The sequence below is a fragment of the Triturus cristatus genome, chromosome 7 (assembly GCF_964204655.1).
Source record: "Triturus cristatus chromosome 7, aTriCri1.1, whole genome shotgun sequence".
Taxonomy (NCBI): Eukaryota; Metazoa; Chordata; class Amphibia; order Caudata; family Salamandridae; genus Triturus; species Triturus cristatus.
Genome location: NC_140590.1, coordinates 568,958,553 through 568,977,258, shown reverse-complemented (window position 1 = coordinate 568,977,258; position 18,706 = coordinate 568,958,553). Strand labels below are relative to the sequence as shown.

General features: G+C 49.1%; 1 protein-coding gene across 3 annotated transcripts in view; it reads left to right on the top strand.

The window, feature by feature from the left end:
* The window catches only part of RAB37 (RAB37, member RAS oncogene family), a 399,852-nt gene extending 387,001 nt beyond the window's left edge, over nt 1–12,851 (top strand). For all 3 annotated transcript variants that reach the window (XM_085617094.1, XM_085617096.1, XM_085617095.1), the window contains one exon: nt 10,273–12,851. In XM_085617094.1, coding sequence (XP_085473220.1) covers nt 10,273–10,378 — 106 coding nt within the window. In that variant the 3' untranslated portion in view covers nt 10,379–12,851. The remainder of the gene's footprint in view (nt 1–10,272) is intronic.
* Nucleotides 12,852–18,706: the final 5,855 nt, after the last annotated feature.

The following is an 18,706-nucleotide window of genomic DNA, read 5'->3' as shown; positions in this document are numbered from 1 at the left end:
TACCTCACTGAAAACATGTCCTCCATTCATAAGAGAAGTGTGCACAGCAAGGTGACCTTATTGTACCAGAGAAGTCGAATCATAGGGATGTTTGCATTTTAAGAGTGGCATGTACTAAAGAGTGGCACTGGGCATGTTTCCGCCTTTCTCCAGACTTGTAGAAGGCTTTGTACTACAAAGTCCACAGCTTTTAGATGTCTGCCTGTGGTCACAGTAATAGGAACATACATTTCTCTTGTTGTTGTGGGCTTAGCGACCTAACCAACGATGGATGCAGTTTGTGGTGGGTGTAAAGTCCAGAAGACCAGGGGCCTCATTTACTAGTTCTTGTATGTGCAGCGAGATGTTAAATGAAGACAAGCAGGCATAGCCTCTGTTGCAAGGTGTATGCACAGAGAGGTTTGAAGTGAACACAGGGAGACAGAAGCACTGATGAGAAATGTCTACACAGGCAGGTCTCCCTGTTTTCACTTTACACCTCTCTGTGTATACATCCCTCATCAGACGTTCTGTCTCCCTGTTTTCACTTCACACCTTCTGTGTATACATCTCTCATTTAGGTTATGTCTCTGTTTTCACTTCACACCTCTCTGTGTATGCATCTCTAATCTAGGTTATGTCTCCCTGTTTTCCCTTCACATCTCTCTGTGTATGCATCTCTCATCAGAGGTGGCTATGTCTCCCTGTGTTCACTTCACACCTCTCTGTGTGAAATGTGAAGTGATCACAGAGAGGCGTGATCTCTGATACAAGATGTATGCGCAGTGAGATGTGAAGTGAAATATACAGAGAGAGGCATGGCCTCTGATGTGAGCTGTATGCACAGAGAGATGTGAAGTGATCACAGAGGTGCATAAGCTCTGATGCAAGATCTGGGTGCAGGAATGTGAAGTCGAGACATCGAAGCCTAGACTATAATGAGAGATGTATAGACTGAGAGATGTGAAGTCAAGATGAGGAGACATAGCCTCTGATGTGTATGTATGCGCAGAGAGGTGTGGAGTGAAGACGGGGAGATACATGAGAGATGTTTACACAGAGAGGTGGGCATTTAAAACGCGCAGACATAACCCCTGATGAGAGATGTATACGCAGAGAGATGTGAAGTCAAGATGAGGATACATAGCCTCTCTGATAGTATATGTATGGGCAGAGGGGTGTGACTTGAAGACAGGGATATGTAACCTCTGAGGAGAGATGTATACACAGAGAGATGTGAAGTGAAAACAGGGAGATATCACCTGTTAGAGTGAGAGATTAATACGCAGCGAGATGTGACATGAATACAGAGGCACGGCATTGTTGTGTCCTGCTGGACACAGTCTAGTGTTTCTGCCAGCCACTCCCCCGAGGGCTGGCCCACACACACACACACCCTCACCCATCCAACACAGACGTCACCAGTCAGGTGACCCTGGGAAATAAAAGAGCCGGAGTGCACGTGCTCTGGGCTAATTACCAGTAACACACTCCAGTGTCTGTGTCTTCCTTCTTACACTATGTGGGCCTAGGGCCCAGAACATAACACTGGCGACGAGCGGGACCTGCCCCGTGTGTACGCTGACAGCAGCGTCGATGTGCCGAGAGGAAAGTGTGGCCGGAGTTCCAGGCGACCCCCCTGCGCCTGCTGCCAGCTTGTAAGCTGCTGTACTATGGCGAGAAGACACACAACCCTGCACGTGAGGACGGTGCCTGTGGTGGTGAGGAAGTCGGCAGGAGGCGTGTGAAGACGGTAGGACAAAGCGCCTTGTATCCCCCTATGACCGGAGAAAAAAGGAGCTGCTCGGAGATACGGTGAAATATGCCAGGCAGCCCTGGTAAGAATTCACTGGCACGAAAAAGCCACAGTGGTGCCTGGAGACGAAAGCAGGACCGTGCGACAAGAGAGGTACAGCGTTTACAAGAAAAGGCACCCTGGGCTGGTCAACGTGTGGAGGGACTTGTGCGTGCCCAGTTTCCCGCCTGTGGAGATTCCCGCAAGCTGCCCCGATAACGGTGTACGGAGGCCGGTCTGCCTACGACGCTGACCTCACAGCGCCCTGATGAATAAGGCGCCAAAGCGGGCAGAGGCAGCCGATCGCTACACCCCACGACGAGTGGGAGCGACACAGCAGCAAGAGAGCAGCCCGTCTGCTCATGCCCCGCCCGATGGTGAAAGGAGAGCAGCCTCAACCAGCCCCCGGACTGGAAGAAATGGGCATAAGGTGGGGAGAGGCCAACAGAATGCAGCGGCATGACTCGTTTCTACCTGCAGACAGCGCAAGTTAATCAGTCCACGCTGACCGTGCGAGCACGGGTACAGCAGCGCCACCTAGCGATAGTCCATCGCACCTTGCCAAGCCTCAGAGAGTAAAGTGAAAAGAGAAATACATAAATATAGAAACCGACACCGCTGAGGGAAAATAAACTGCCCACACAAACTCAGGCCGACCCTGTCCCCGACCTGAATAAAGAATCTGCACCACCTTACCTCAACGACTTCTGGACAACAGGCCCTGTTTTTCACCAGAGCAATCCGCATGCAAGAGCTGCAGCGCCCAAACAAGAAGTAAAAGAGCAGGCTGTCCAGTGCAAACGATTTTTAAAGTCAAACCTGCAGTGTATATCCCCTCCCAGCAGGTGAACGTAGCAGCGGAGCTCGAGGGAGAGAGTGTGCATGAGGCACACAGCGGTTGGAAAACTGCAGAGGCTGTGATCAAAGAAAAAACGCTTACTTCGAGAGGTGACAGTCCCACTGGGGCGTGCAGGTGCCTTGCAGTGTGAAGGAGAGACGAGCACCGGCAGCAGCAGCACGGGTAGCTTTCCTACGGTGCAGGCAAGAGCTGTAGGGCCGCATATCAGAGGAGGACTGCCTGAACCGGCAAAATAGAAGTGCTGCACCGCCACCTAGTGGCCTCCAGTGGTACTGCAGTTGCCCCAAACCAGTCATACTATAAATAAACACATGCAATGGCTGACTGGTAGATTTGTCAAACAAGGGAGATGCACGGATATCCTTTCACAGACACGCTGACACCAGTGGGCCACATGCCCAGTAATCGAGGGTAAGTGGGGAAGGATGTTCAAGGCCCACACCCAAGAAGAGGGTGCAGTCAACCTACCCACAACACAGAAGAAAGCACTGCTCGGACTCCATCGGCAATCACATAGAGTGCAATTACACGCCTCTACCTATTCGGAGTGGCTCTTCATCCCCTACGAAGTAGCAAGCGTTTGGCCATACACCCCTAGTGGCTGCCTAGTATCTGAAGGAGAGACAGTTAAAATCCCCAAGGAGCACCAGGGACCCCAGAGCTGCACATCCAAAGAAGCTGCCAAGGGACCCATGAGTTCGAGAGCAGCCATATCCCAAGGCCTAAGGAGAGCCAATGCACAACTGCACCAGAGTGAGAGAGTACCCAGACTGTTTTCCAAAAGAGGCAGTGCAGATGAGTTCATTTGGATTGTCCATGGAGACGACTAACTCTCACGCCTGATTGCTAGGCCCAACGTTGGCAGCCAAGAAAGCTATCCTAGCAGTGAAGAGAAACTTATTGAACTTTATCCTCAAAGGGAGGAAGAGCATTTTCATGATCCTGGTAGCTGGGCATACTCTCTGCAACTAAAAAAAAGAAAAAAACAACAAAAAATACACAGGGCGCAAGCGGCAGCTACACAATGCATGGCTAAATAGAAAGAGCAGCACCAGTTGCCCAACCAGCACTACCTAGCCACCCTTCGACATTCAGGGAGAATATCACATGCCGTGACTAAGCATGCAGGAACCAATGTCATGACGGAGTGGCCTCAAGTGCAAGAGCAATGCCCTTGAGCGAAGAGTAGGCGGAAGGGTAGCACACACACGCCCTGTACCTGCCAGTTGAAGTACAGAAAGACTGGATACCTAAGCAGAGAAGCCCAAGAGGAAAGGAGACGGTACAGCAAGCACCACTGCCAATGTCTTCAGCCAGAGAATTACCTACCCTGGAAAGCTGAAAGTGTAGTGGACCGAGAGAGAGAACCCCCTCCCCCCCCCACAGGCCGGTGGAGAGAAGAAGAGACCCCCAGGCTGGTGGATAGAGACAGAGAGACCCCCAGGCCGGTGGAGAGAAGAAGAGACCCCCCAGGCCGGTGGAGTGAAGAAGAGACCACAGGCCGGTGGAGTGAAGAAGAGACACCAGGCCGGTGGAGTGAAGAAAAGACACCAGGCCGGTGGAGTGAAGAAGAGACCCCCAGGCCGGTGGAGAGAAAAAGAGACCCCCAGGCCGGTGGAGAGAAGAAGAGACCCCCAGGCCGGCGGAGAGAAAAAGAGACCCCCAGGCCGGTGGAGAGAAGAAGAGACCCCCAGGCCGGTGCAGAGAGAGGGAGACCCTCACCCCAGGCCGGTGGAGAGAGAGAGAACCTTCAACCAGAAGGGAGACAGAGGCCCCGGGCGCCCAAACACAGGAAGAAGAGAGATCGTGATCACCCCACCTGCATCAAAATCGCCCAGCAGAGGGCCAGAGATTATTCAGAGAGTGCCCCGTTATTGCCTTGAGACTGTGGTGTGCAACAGTCCGTTGCAGGCAGGAGGAGAGTCCAGCACTCCGAGTGGCGCGTCACCACTACTGATGCAAGAAAAGGGAGATACTTACCTCCCACAACAATACTATATTAGAGCCGGAACATACGGATCCCTCAAAGCACGCCTACTTCCACTACTGTCCCTGAAATTGGAGGACGCACCAGAGAAGACGCCCCATCCTATCTGACAGGACTGGACCAGTGAGAGGTCTGTGGCGGGAGCAAATGCAAAGCTCAGAGAACACGACGGAGTGAGCAGGAGATCCCTACAAGTCTGTGTAGCCTTCTCAACACATTTTCAGAAAAGATACGGAGTGGAGAAATATAGGACGGTAATGGCCCAGTACAAAAAAACAGACGACAACTGCTGCGCAGTGAAAGTCAACAAAGGGACGCCGTTCACCAGAGTGCACCTTCTAACACACGCCAGCCACTGGGGTGCGGGGTCGTCATTCTTCTCAGTGACCATCAGCCACCTGTCGCCGGCTGCGTAAAGAAAAGGGCATCCCTGTTCTGCTTACACAAATGCCAAACCAGAAGAGCTGCACCAAGTGTCCGACGAGTATCATGACTGCAAAGATTCGCCAGTCATCCCTACTCACTGCCAGTCATCTCCAAATGTTTTGCGAGTCGTCTCATGGCATCCACTCCATCATCTGTCATGTGCATCACTACCATCCTTGGAGTATCAAGTACAATAACTGGAGTCCTACACCACTTGCCAGAACAAGCGATGATCCGAAAATACAGTGACCATCTGTTTAACCGGCGCATGTCCTGATCCTGGTAGCGAGAACATGTTTCTGACCAAGACACATCCACCCCTGAAGTTTGCACGAGTGGCGACACAGTGGCTCCAGAGTCAGAGCCCATATGCAGTCCCGGGGCAACTCATCCAAGGGGCCTCCCAGAGCGTGAGAGATGGACTTTACTGTGCCCCACCAATGGATTCCAGGAAGTAGCCAGGCCATCCAACCGAGAATTTCAACAGGTCACAGAATGCCAAGACTGTCTTCAAAGGATCAAGCGACACAATCGTCCAGTGTGTTACAGTGGACTCATCTATACGCTCCTGATGCACCCATGTTGAACAAAAGGACACGAATTGCATCACAGCAAGAGTACGCTGGACCGATGAACATCTCGTAGGTGGACCATCCCTCAACTGAAGCGAAGCTGAAAGGTCCGGATATCATCATCACCGTGTTCGTCCCCAGATATACCTGGTTAAAGTATGGACATGTGCCAAGACGTCCGGGTGCTCCCAGCTGCACCTGTCCACCGCTGTCCTGCGAGCTACATCTCTGAACTGTGAGACTTTTTTTATTTTAGTTATTTTCTCATTCCTTCCCATAGTTTGGACTTTTGTTTGTTGTTTTTCGTTTCATTAAAATTTGGAAGGAATGTTGTGTCCTGCTGGACACAGTCTAGTGTTTCTGCCAGCCACTCCCCCGAGGGCTGGCCCACACACACACACACCCTCACCCATCCAACACAGACGTCACCAGTCAGGTGACCCTGGGAAATAAAAGAGCCGGAGTGCACGTGCTCTGGGCTAATTACCAGTAACACACTCCAGTGTCTGTGTCTTCCTTCTTACACTATGTGCCCAGAACATAACAGGCATCAGATGAGAGATGTTTGCACAGAGGGGAGGTCTCTGTTCTCGAGATACTTGAGTACGGTGTGTGGCGTCGTCCATCATAGAAGAACTGTGCACAGGGAGGGGGTGGCCTCATCTCATTTCATATGGAAAGTATACGGCTTCTTACTTGGGAAGAAAATGACGCTCCAACTGTGAGGAAAATTATGTTCCTTGTTATGGGGACGAATGCACTAGACAGAGGGTCGGCACCCCCATTAAAAAGAAATGCACGTCTCTGGAGAGAGAAGTGTATCCAGATGGAAGACGTCTTCTCTAAAAAGATGTGTGTATACGGGGCTGGGGCGAGCGCCTCTCATGAGAGGTATGCAGAGAGAGGCGCGCTCGTTGATAGGGAGATAACGTGTGCAGAAAGATAGGCGGAGTCCTGTCAAGAGGGAAGTGTACAAACAGATGTATGGTCTCACCACACGAGGGAAATATAAACTGGGGAGGTGGCCATGGCTTCATATCTTGAGTAGGAAAATAATGGCTTTTTATTTTGACAGTAGGGTCCCTATCTGGCCGCTTGTGAGATTCCACCGTGGAGGCAGCAGAGGGCGCACGGTGACAACACATTTCATTGGTAAAAACACTCTGCCCTTTCCGCCTTCAGCCCTCCTCCCGCCTAACGTATTACTGCAGGCTAAAGCTTCTGCTAATATCATTGGTCAGTTGGTCACGTAAACAAGACAGATCAGTTCTAGCTGCAGGGGGTATGATCCTTGTGCCAAGGGCTGAACTTTCTGCTTTGAACCCCTTCCCCACTCGGAAGGTCTGTCACTGCTCTGGGAAAACGGGTCCTCTTAGCCTCAGTTTTTGTTGTCAGTGTTAAGAAGGCGCTGAAGGATGACCGCGTATCTCCTGACGGGGCAATGACCACTAGGCCGTGCGAGTGAACAATAAGGTATTTAGGATAATTTCGAGAAATTTTAGCGTTTTCGGTGAGGTGACCCCTCCCCTGCATCTACCGAGGTCTGTTCCAACTGATGCCCCACCCTCCTCCTGGATCTTTCCCTGCTAGGGCGGCCTCGTGCCCTGCCTGGCACCCACTCAGAGCCGCCCCTTGCTCGGGGTGCGCCCTGGGCGGAAAGAAATGCGCCGCCCTCGATGCTGTTGGCGTAAAATGGGGCAGCGGGGGCCACTTTTCACAGATCCGCTCCTGGCTGGCTGCATCAAAGCAGTGACTTGCCTCTGATTTCAAACATCTTGCACCTCCCCCAACTCCCCTGGATGGACCACAGCTTACGTCCGTCAGCCTGGTGGCAAGTCATGTTTTGGAATGGGGAAGGCAGCCCTGCCAAGTACCACGCATCACACGTTAGACTAACGCATTACCGTGTGGTGGTCCGCATCACTGCACTGAAATGCAAACTCAAGCATAAATTATAGCCCCATCCCTGTTGTGAAGCCGAGCGCTACTAGTATTCATGCACCATACTGAAATTGAAACTAAGCTGCTGTAGGGACGGTGCACCGTGCGTTCTGTTCCCGGCATGCTTAGGGGCTGGCTCAGGGTCCACAGCTCTAGCTGCTACTCTGGTACAGTGTAGAATATTTCCCGGTCAGCACCACACGGCATTGATACATTTGTGAGCAGTGGCGGCAGGCATGGCTCGCGGGTAAGGGCATGCAGAGAAGGGTTGCAGGGGGGTTGCATAGGAGGGAGGGAGAATAAAAAAAAAATCACTTACCTTGCCAACGCCGGAACCCGCATCTGTGCTCCTGCTCTCCTGGTTCCGACTTCAGAAACAGGAAGAAGACAGCCAGGCTCCCTCCCCTAAGCCAATCACAACACTGCAATGCAGCGTTGTGATTGGTCTGAGCGCCATGACACGCCGCTTAGTCAGGGGCTGGAGGGGTGGGCATGTTCTCCATGCAGGCTGTAATGCGGTCTGCATGGAGAAGTGGGAAAATGCGCATGACTGCTTTGGGTGGCCCGAGAGGGCCGACCAAACAGTCACTGTGCCCTTAGGAGTGGACAAATCACTCCTCCTCTGCCCTGCTCGCAGAGCAGCCCTGCCCGCAAAGCAGCACAATCATGAAATTATATGTTTGAAAGCAGTGGGACGATGCTCCTCTGCCATAGCGGAGGAGTCGCCCCTGTTTGTGAGCAGGATCTTGACTTACACACTTGAATGGCAAAGGCAGGACATCCTGCTGCTGCCGCCGGCTGTGTGGCTGCGGTACATGATAATAAAGTTGCAGGCTGCATTGAAAATGGCAGCGCTGCTTGTGCGTGTGCCACAGCGGGTAAATTATATGCAGATTTCACGACCGGAACCGACGACCCACCGGCTGCTGAGTGAACCGCACCGACCGCTCTGGCTGCTGGAGTGGTTCCTCAGCCGCAGCCCACCAGTCCACTTCATTTCTGTGCAGAGCTGCACTGAGCCTCCGAAGCTTGCCCAGCCGCGGTGTTTGCTGCGGGAGTCGTTGTGGCCTTGAAGCGGCCTGTTACTGAATTGCTCGCCACCTTGCAAAGTGAGTTCCTGTATCTCTTTACTGAATAACATTTCCTTTAAATGAATAGCTGTAGTAGCGCGGTCATATTGATCATGATCTTCAGCTGCAGCTGATTGCTTCCCTGTTTCAAGCATGAACGTGCCAGGCAGTGATGTGTGATACTAATCCAAGCAGGCATCTCTCTTATTGTGGGATAACTTGTGCTCAAAGCTTCGCCACTCGCCCACCTCAAAAACATTATTGAGGATGCAATCAGATTGTACCTGCTTGTGAAAAGCAATGCATGCTGGGACTGAGGCCTGCATGAGACAGCAGAGCTCCAGCCCAGCATTTGTTATTGTGGTCTGCCTGGGTTCATGCAGGGGTTTCTCAGGACAGCATGATCAGTTCATTCAGAGGGAGGCACGTGGTGCTGCTTAAGTCCACCCATCGAAGATCTAACCTGTTTGTGGGGGGGGACACGTTATAGAACATGAGACATATTTACAGGCAGTATGGCCTCTCACATCCTGTTTGATATAGTCGTGTCCCAGTGCCCTTCCATTTCTGGTGCTCTGCAGCAGTTTTAAGATTTTCTGAGAGTTTCTCGTTGCTCAAATGGGTGCAATTTCTGATAATTATTTATTTCCCTCGTCTTCAATGCTTGATTTTGCTCGCAAGAAAGTGTCACTCCTAGTCGTTGAATGTCACTCCTAATTTCACTGACATTATTAAAATGACACACATAAGCAATCTGAAACCTTGGCAGCTATGGCTTAAGGGGCAATGGTGTAAGGTAGCAAGGGAGAAAGGTAGATGGGAGGACACAGAAAGGGGGTGATCGGGTGTTAAATTGTGATTTAGAAACTTGATCAGAACAAGCCACATTAGAGGGACGTTGATGTGCACAGAACTGTAATGCAGAGAGCTCCTGTGAGCCCCTCTGAAGATTGGCACCCTGGGCCCAGCTCGTCCATGCCAAAAGCTGGCCCTCCACCCACTCATTCCTTGATCCCACCATTGTGGGCAGCCATGTGTCAATCTCGCCTGCTTTTATCACTTAAGGTGCCCTTCACGCCCTCCCCGATGCCACCAGTTCTTCACTTCAAAAGGACGCATAGGTCATGTTCCTGTCTCGCCCTCTTTATCTCTCCACTTGTCGACAGGCCTTCCCTGACCCAGGGTGCTCACCACATCTGGGATGGAAGGCCTCATGGTGTCACACCTGCACATATCTCATCAGCTGTGGTTGACTAGGTGCCCTATTGACCCCCAACATTTCTCCTGAGCCCTTCCAAGCTAGTGTGGTTGATTGCCTCTCTTGGTGATCCCACCACAGCCATGTCACCTTACTCCTTACATCATTTATCCAGCATGCCCTTCCAGATCATACCAGGTTTAAGAGGCAATGTGCCATCACTGATTACGCCATATGTCGATGGCCAAGTAGCGTCAAACTATGCTTCATCATGTCAGGTGTCAAGCATTGCTAACTAATCATGCGTGTGCATGTTCTCCTGAACCCACTCCTCCTGCCCAGTCTCAGCTCACCAGATACCCAAATGCCATCCTGTATCCCCTCTGCTGTGCTCACTGTGTAAACTGTTGGAAAATGTGGAATAACATGATTTTTCTGGTAACAGGGAGCTGAAGCAGCGAGCCGGGCGGTACCCAGACCAACCCACCTTCCAGATCCATGAGTACATTGAAGCGCAGAAGAAGAAGAGCAGCTGCTGCAGCTTCCACTGAGCGGGCGAGGAGCGCAGAGCGCGGGAGAGAGGGGACCATGATGAGAAAAGCTCAAGGATCAGGAAGCATCATGTGCCTTCACCTGAAGAGACTATGGAGGGGAGCGGGGAAGCACAGACAGCAGGCGATAGGCTGTCACCTGCGGACACAGGAGGTGGCATGGGAGTGGTTTTCACTGGAGGAGAAATTTGGGCTGCAGGGGGACAGGGGATCGATTTTAACCCCAGGAGAGACTGACCAGAGGGAGACGGCATGACAGGCGATGAGGGTTCACCTCTGGAAAGACTGAAAAGCGAAGGAAAGGACATTTTCCTGAGTGGTTGGCAGTGGGCACTGGTGGAATCTTGCCTGATGAGAACACATGGGGCAGGGACTGCAGGGCAAACTGCATGAAGAAGAAAAGAAAAGTGGACAGGGGAGGTTGACAAAGACCACGGTTAGGAGTTGTTTAACCCTGTCATTATACAACCTCCTCTGTCACTATAGGGGCCCATATATTCTTAGACCTTTCCCCGGCCCTCACCATCTCCTGTGCAGTGCAGAATAAAGATGCAACAGCTTCTTGATGATGAATATAAGGTACCAGTCAGAGGAAAGGTGTGTGGTGCTCCTCCACATCACTCCGCCAGTGCACACACCCGCTAACTGGGAGCCAGTATCCAGTCACTTGCAAGTTTAAACTCAGAGCCTGAAGTTGTGATGTTTCTTGTTTACAAGTGCTGTTACAGGGTGTTTGCTGGCCATATAGCAGGGCTCTGATCCTAAGATGTCCCTGAAACACACATATTTGAGCTTCCAATTCTGCCTTCAAGACACGGTTCAGAGTGTGACCTGCCCACTATCAACAGAGCTCAGAACCTGCTCCCATTCCTCACTAAAGGGAAATGGGGCAGGATCTTGTTCTGACTTCCTTCTCTGTGCCCTATAGACAGGGCCCTTTCCTGTACATGGAGCAAAGAGCCTGCCCAACCCCAATAAGTGCGCTCAGTGCCTCACTCTTCCTCCTGTTTGAGGCATTGGGCCTGCACCATCTCTGTACAAATGTCTAACTCTGCCCCTATAGATAGTGCTTATAGCTTGTATCTATATTTCAATTGATTGTGGTTCGAACCACACCTTTAGTGTAAAGATGCTCCTCACGGCCTAAGCCTTAATCTTCTCGGTTAAGATTTAGGGCCATTACTTGCACTTTGCAGATGGGCTTTGGGCACGCACCTGCCATAATACGTATAAGGCCCTCTGCCTGCACTTTTTTCCATACACTGAGTTCAGAGCCTGTATTTATATTCCTGTTGACTAAAACATAGAGCCTGGACACTTTCACTTCGCATCTGAGTAATAACGTGCACCCACGCCATTTCCTTGGGGTCCAGAGCTTAGGTATTTTAACTGTTGTTCGAGTTTCTGAACCTAGGCTGATCCCCTAAAGACAGGACTTTGAGATTGGAGCTTGACCTAAAAATCCAATCTTTGATCCTTTGCCCATCCCTTAAAGATGAGCTCGGAGTCTGTAACTTATTTTTATTGGTCAGGACTCCGCGCCTTCACCTGAATCCCCCTTAGAAGCAAAGTCTGGATCTAGTTCCCATTGGTCTATAACCTGATCCTCGAGTAGCCCCTTACAGATGGGACTCAGAACCTGGACTGCAAGCCTTTAAGTACAGGATCTGAGCCTGTACCCGCCCCCTATGGACTGGGCTCAGATCCTGAGTCTTCTTCCTGTTGATCACTAGACTGAGCCTCATCTAAAGCTAGAGGTCAGGGCGTTCATCGCGTTCCTTTCGGTGTAGGCTGTGAGCATGCACCCAGTCCTCACAGCCTGAATGCCCTGGGGAACTTCACTCCCAGTGTTCAGAACACACTAGTGACAGGCTTTAGGACTAAGGATTCTTTGAACTCCAGGTCATGGCATTCACTCATCTCTGATCAGCCAGCAGCTTTGGGAAGCTCCAGCACAGGCTTATCCATCCAGGAAGCACATTTCAGGACTCCAGGCTCCGCCATCTTAGACTCCCGCAGACCCTGCACTTAGACACCTGTAGACCCTGCATTAGAGTCAATAAGACCTATAGATGGCAATTTCGCTTTGTTTCCTGCTTAGCTGGGGGTAACCAGGGTGCATGGGTGGCATAAGTATTCCTCTATGAGCAGAGGGTAAATTAACCAGGATGGGATGAATGTGTACATACTATAATAGAGTGTGGTGCAGACAATACAGTGGGATATATGGCCAGGAGGGAGTGCATATTCATCCTCGCGCCCACTGTGGGTTGAGGAATTAGAGTTCCCATACTCATGTCCTTGGTGAACGGGTGGCAATCCGGAACGTATCCAGTAGCTGATCACATCCATTCATTTGCTGTAACCTGTTTGATGAGAAGATCAACACATAGTTTTATTTTGTAAGGTTCTTTTTCTTTTTATGACATTTATATAATTGCTTGAGAATAAAACGGGTGCGTGGTTTTCTTTACACACTGTGCATTTGTAGACTACCTCCTCCTTCCAGCGCATATATTACGATGACATTTTGGACTCGTCTGAGAAGAAAACTCAAACATTTCTGACTGAAACAAGGAGAGATGTTTTATGAAGGTCTATAAAGTCTCAATTACTGAATCCGCTCATTACAATTGGGCCAGTAAAACCCAACAACTGTCTGAATTTATCGGGTGCAATACGTGCCGGCCAATTATACATTTCCCTGGATAATTGGGAATATCACATGGATTTGGGTGCCCACCATACCAAAATCTGATGTTCCCATATTTCCTGAGCATTTCCCCAACACATAAATATCTATTGGTTTCATCTTCCGAAATGTACTCGAGGATGCTATTTTTATCCCTAAACTCGCAGTTCTGATACGTGCAGTGACAAAAGGTACCACACATATTGGAATTTAAAGACCAGCTCCAAATGAGTGCCTTAGAGTGTGGTAAGTCAGCCTCCCTAGGCAAGTATCCAGTTGCCACCTTTTGCTCTCTCCGTTTTCTCCATGTAGGCTGAATGCAGCCTGCATGGAGAAAACGGCCTCCCCATAGACGCCTGTGTGGTCGGCGTCCCAGCCAATCACAACACTGCCATTGCAGCCTTGTGATTGGCTTAGGGGAGGGAAGGGAGGCTGCCTGCTGGGCTGCTTCCTATGTGGAAGAGAGAACGCAGGACGACGCTGGACCAGACCGGAGCGGGCCACAAAGGTAAGTTACATTTTTAAAAACATTCATTTAAAATTAAACCTCCACCACCTCTCTGCGTGACTCCCTCCCTGCGCGACTCCCCGACCTCCCACCCGTGAGTCATGCCGGCCGCGACTGGCCTAATAGCATGAACTTCATTTGAGGTTCAATGATGTGGACTACTCCTGAAGCAAAGTCCAGAAGTGCAAATAGGACTACAGTATAAAGACTCTGCTGGAGGACTGAGCTGCCATGACCAGTTCCTAATAAAGACTGATCTTATCAGCTAACCCTCTAAACCTCAGCAGCAAGCAGGGGCAACAAAAGTGGAGAGTCTTGAACCCAGATAGAACAGTACAGTAGGAGAAGCTACTCCTGACTGTCTGCCAAAATCTGAAGAGGTGGAAAGAATCCTAGAGGACAAGAGGCATGAAAGGACCTCCATTGTGTCATAGAAGTGGGCTATAGATGTATTCCCTTGAGTTTCAAACAGTTCCATGACCTGGGTCGCACGTCTTTCTGCAAACCAAGAACATCTCTGAGTGAATGCAATAATCTGGAGAGTATTTATAGACAGTGGCAAATCCATCTCAACTAACACACCCTCCAATGCCGAGGCTTCTGATGTGTAGAATCTGGAGATTGATAGTGAGTGAGCCTGCCCGCCCAGATGATGTAAGTAATTGCTGTGACCCTACTGCTGTGACTGTAGTAAGACTGCGCCCCCAAGAGTCAGCATAAGGTGTCATACCAGGAGACCCATGGGAAATATGGTCTGGAGCACTACAAAAAGATATAGTGGCATACACTCCTGCATTCAGAGCTAGTCTTTGTTTGGCACTGTATCTCACATTAAGATGCTGCTTAAATGATCCTTCAACTTGCTGGTCCAGAAAAAAGAACAAGCAGATGTTTGTGTTGAATCTGCACCTAGTAAATTCTAGCTCAAGTGTCCGTTGAAGGCAGCTTAAGCTTGGTCCCCCAACGCCTCGAGACCCTCACGGGTGACGCAGCCGCGCTTTACAAATATTGATTGATTGATTGATGTCTTTCTTCTGCTGTATGGGCATTTTCACAAACATAATAACACAGCACCAGAGGGCTGTACAAGGGATACAATTAGGAATTATTTACAGCGTGGAAGGATTTTCTTGCATGAGCATTTTCTTATACTTTTATATGCATGGAGAGAGATTTGTGGGGATTTGTATGGTATAAACCGAGCTACAAGGCAATATATCATTCAACTTGATCTTCTCAGTAGGATTGGAAGTTAACAGCTTTACAGTCTGTCCTCACATCAGTAACTCTATTCTCTCTTTTATTGTACTTGTATTTTATGAAGCCGTTTTGTTATAAAGCTCTAAATGGCGCTTTACATGGTATAAGGCTGTACAAGACTAGCAGTCTGGGGGGCATATTTACAAGGAAATTGTGCAGCTCTGCGGCAAATTCTGCAGGCCATGCTGCGTCATTAAAAAAAATGCAGGACTTCACTGTATTTATAAGAATACTGCTCACCCCTGTGTTTTCCTTTGCACTGGCGCTAAAAATACCTACCTAGCGACAACACATACACCACAGTGCAAGGGTGCCTGCACTGCCGAGATGATTTCCTGCAACGCAGGCACCCTTGCACCATGGTGCAACAGTGTCTGTGTTGCAGGGAATGATAGTTTATGTGCCAGAGGGGACACCTTCCTGCACATAAACACTCTTTTAAGGCGATTTGCTCTTTCTATGTGTGCTGCAGAATGCATCGAAAGAGCAAAAACGAGGAGAAATCAAAGTATTTCTCCTTATTGCGCCAATCTAACGCATGCTTTTGAATGGCGTTAGTTTTTGGTGCTGCCTCAGATTTACACATCCATGTAAATCTGGGGCAGCATAAATAAAGCAGTGGGTGGTGCGGTGGAACGCCCACAGCAACACCCATTGCACGCTCCTTTCACGCAGATATCTGTGTGAAAGGGTACCATATTTACAAGGTGGCGTTAAGCCATGCAAAGTGGCTCAACTCTGCTTTGTAAATATGGTGCTGGGCATTGCGCCACTGGAACTCTGTAAAAAGTGCTGTTCCGGTGATGCAATCCCCTGGTTAATATGCCCCTGTGTGTTTTGTGCACAACATCCTGGGCAGATAATCACATTCATATACCTGACCGGATTCCAAAGCAGTAGTAAAGCAGAAAACCGGCACAGGTTGGACACAACTACAAATGATGTTGCGTATTTGTAGAACAAAGAAAACTGTAAAGTGAACTCACCCCCCTCCCCCATCAAAAATTATTAAGCAACAACCAGAACTGCTGTAAGGCGAGTTACTTCCAAACATTGGAGCTGCATGGAGTCAAAATAGCAAGAATACCATTTTTTTGTATCGCTTTCAGGAACACCAAGCTGCTGAATGGCCGCAAGCATTATTCTCCCAGAGTGAACCTCTTTAGGGCCACCTCTATTGATTTTCCCAAGCTGCCTGAACTCTGCTGCTTGCTGAGTAGCTTGTAGGGAGCAAACACTGGCAGTAGCCAAAGATCACATAGTAGGTCAGTGTTTGTGTTATGTTGGTTTTGTGGGTTAACACTGAGGTGTAATGATTGGAATAAGAGTTAAGCCTTGCGATAGTAAGGTTTCTATTATAATGTTCCTTATTGTTTAGGATCATGTTCCTTGTAATTAATTAATGAACATCTCATGAATTGTTAGAGGTGTCCCAATGTGTACACTTTTCCCTTTTCACTGGGAATTCAAAATGGCTAATATTTGTTGTCTCTGCGTGAATTTGCGGCATGTTTAGTCAGAGAAGTAAGGACAGGTCTATGTAAATCCCACAATGAATTGACAAGTGCAAAACCATCAAACACGTTTTTACCAGGAAAATAAACAAAAACAGATCCCACTGTGACTGTATCAAACAGACAACTATGCTGCCTCCAATCCCCCATAACTCCATTCCTAGGTAACCAGCCTTCTACCCTCTGTAGCACATTGAGTTGACCTATGTCTGCAGCTCCCTCAGGACCGCCACATATGAAGACGGCATTCAGTCATCCTCCTTCGGGAAAGCCCTCCACTCAGAAGCCTCTAGCCCTGCTCCCCTCAAAAGTGTCTGACAAGGAAGCTTCACAGATAATCTCAAAACAAGTCAGACCCTCCGTTTGTTGAAAAAATAACAACCTGGCCTCAGATGTTCTTGCCAAATACTGTCCGATCACCGTACTACTTTTTATTGGAAAAATCGTAACAAAAGGTGTCTCCACTCAGCTAAATGATCACATAGCAAGAATAGCCTCCTGCTGGACTACCAACCTGGCCGGAGGTGTCTGCCGCCTGCAAGTTGTCAGTCTGACAAGAATGCGGCTTGCCTCTTGATCCTACGTGGCCTTTGCAGCCTTCAGTACAGTCAACTTCCAAAGACTGATCCCAACTCACAAAACATGCAAAGGCCCATCTACCATGGTACTGAAATGTTTGTCCTCCTATCTTACCAAGTGCCGCCTACAAATGAGAGCTTCAAGATCTTAGAAACTCCCCATCCCATGTAGCATACCAAAGGGCTCTAATCATTCCTCAGAATTTTCGGCCTCTAAGTAGAGTCCCTTTAAAACCTACTCATTGACGGCAGCATCAATATCCACCATTATGCCAATGACACACCACTCTAACTCAAGATCTCCGTCACAATCTCAAAACCTGCCGTGATCTCATGCAGCATTAGGTGTTTCCATGGTTACCTGGAGCTCAACTCAGCCAAGACAGATACTTTCTGCTTGCCAACCGCAACAAACAACGACAGATGAACCTGAATAAATCCACCCACTTGCAGAAAGTGGAAGTAAAATTACTTGGATTCACCCTCAACTGAGAACTTTCGTTCAAAGAACACATTGCAAGGGAAAACCAAGAAAGCCTGCAATGAGATATCTCCTATAAAATTGAAGCCTTTTTGCATTTGAAATCAACTTCAGAACAACAGTCCAAACCTCAGTCCTGTTTCACTGGATGGCACACACACCCTGTCAACCAGACCCCAGGACATCACATTGGCTTCCATGAAAAGTGTTCTACATGCTGCAGGACTTATTAAAGTCCTGAAGAACTTTAATTACATAACCTTGACAATCCAGGAACTGCACTTGTTCCCTCTCCAAGTGCACATCATCCTCAAGGTCAGGTGCACCTATGCAGGGCCACTAGAAAGGGTGTTCCTCCGTACCCGGCAGAGAGCTTAACCAACACAGGTAGACAGTGCAACCCCAGAAGACTGGACGGCACCAAATTGGAAGCTAAGAAATGTAAAAAAATAAAATGAAAATAAAACAGAAACGCAAGCTTTCGCCACCTATGCACCTAGGATCTGGGACGCCAGCCTCATCAACATCAGAACAGTTCCTGCCCTACAGTAATGAAAAAAGGAAATAAAGACATCTATTTCCACATATGAAAGGCTGAACCCTTACAGGCTCCCCCCATGATAGGAACACCCTAACTGGGATCCCAACAAAAAAGGACCCCCAACTTCACCGAATACTACATGATATGATCTCCGCAAATAAAAGGAACATCCCTTCACCAGATCGCCAACTGATAGGACCACCTCCCTCAGTGTCAATGGTCATAAATCTTAGGGCACAACGTACGACACCGGTTCAGAGCCACGCCATTATCTGGTTAGGTCTACAATATACAAATAGAATGACATACATTTTGCATTAAATGTATTATCTGACAGTCCTACAGTTCCTTTCTTACATGATGATTTACGTAATCAGTACAAGGGTGCAGGGTCGCACTGTTTTAACTTGGTACAAAGTTCCAACAGGCTCCTGGGAAGGAATGTTCAACTGATGAGTACATCTTTAATTTGCCTTCTCTTCTGGCTTTCTTCTTCCCTTCGGTTCAAGAGAGGTGATCCTCTATTTTATCTCAGATGTATATGCTGGAGGGGTGCGGGTTGGACTTTACATCCATCTGTACTATTTCCCACACACACATTTCTAGACTCCTAACTTTATGTTTCTTTGCACCACCTCTCTGCAGAAGCAGAAGATGAAATGTGCCCATGCAGCAATAGGGCATGCATACAACATTGGGGCTGCCCCCTGTTCCTCGGAACCTGGGTAAATAGTTGTCGAAGAATAACCGTTTC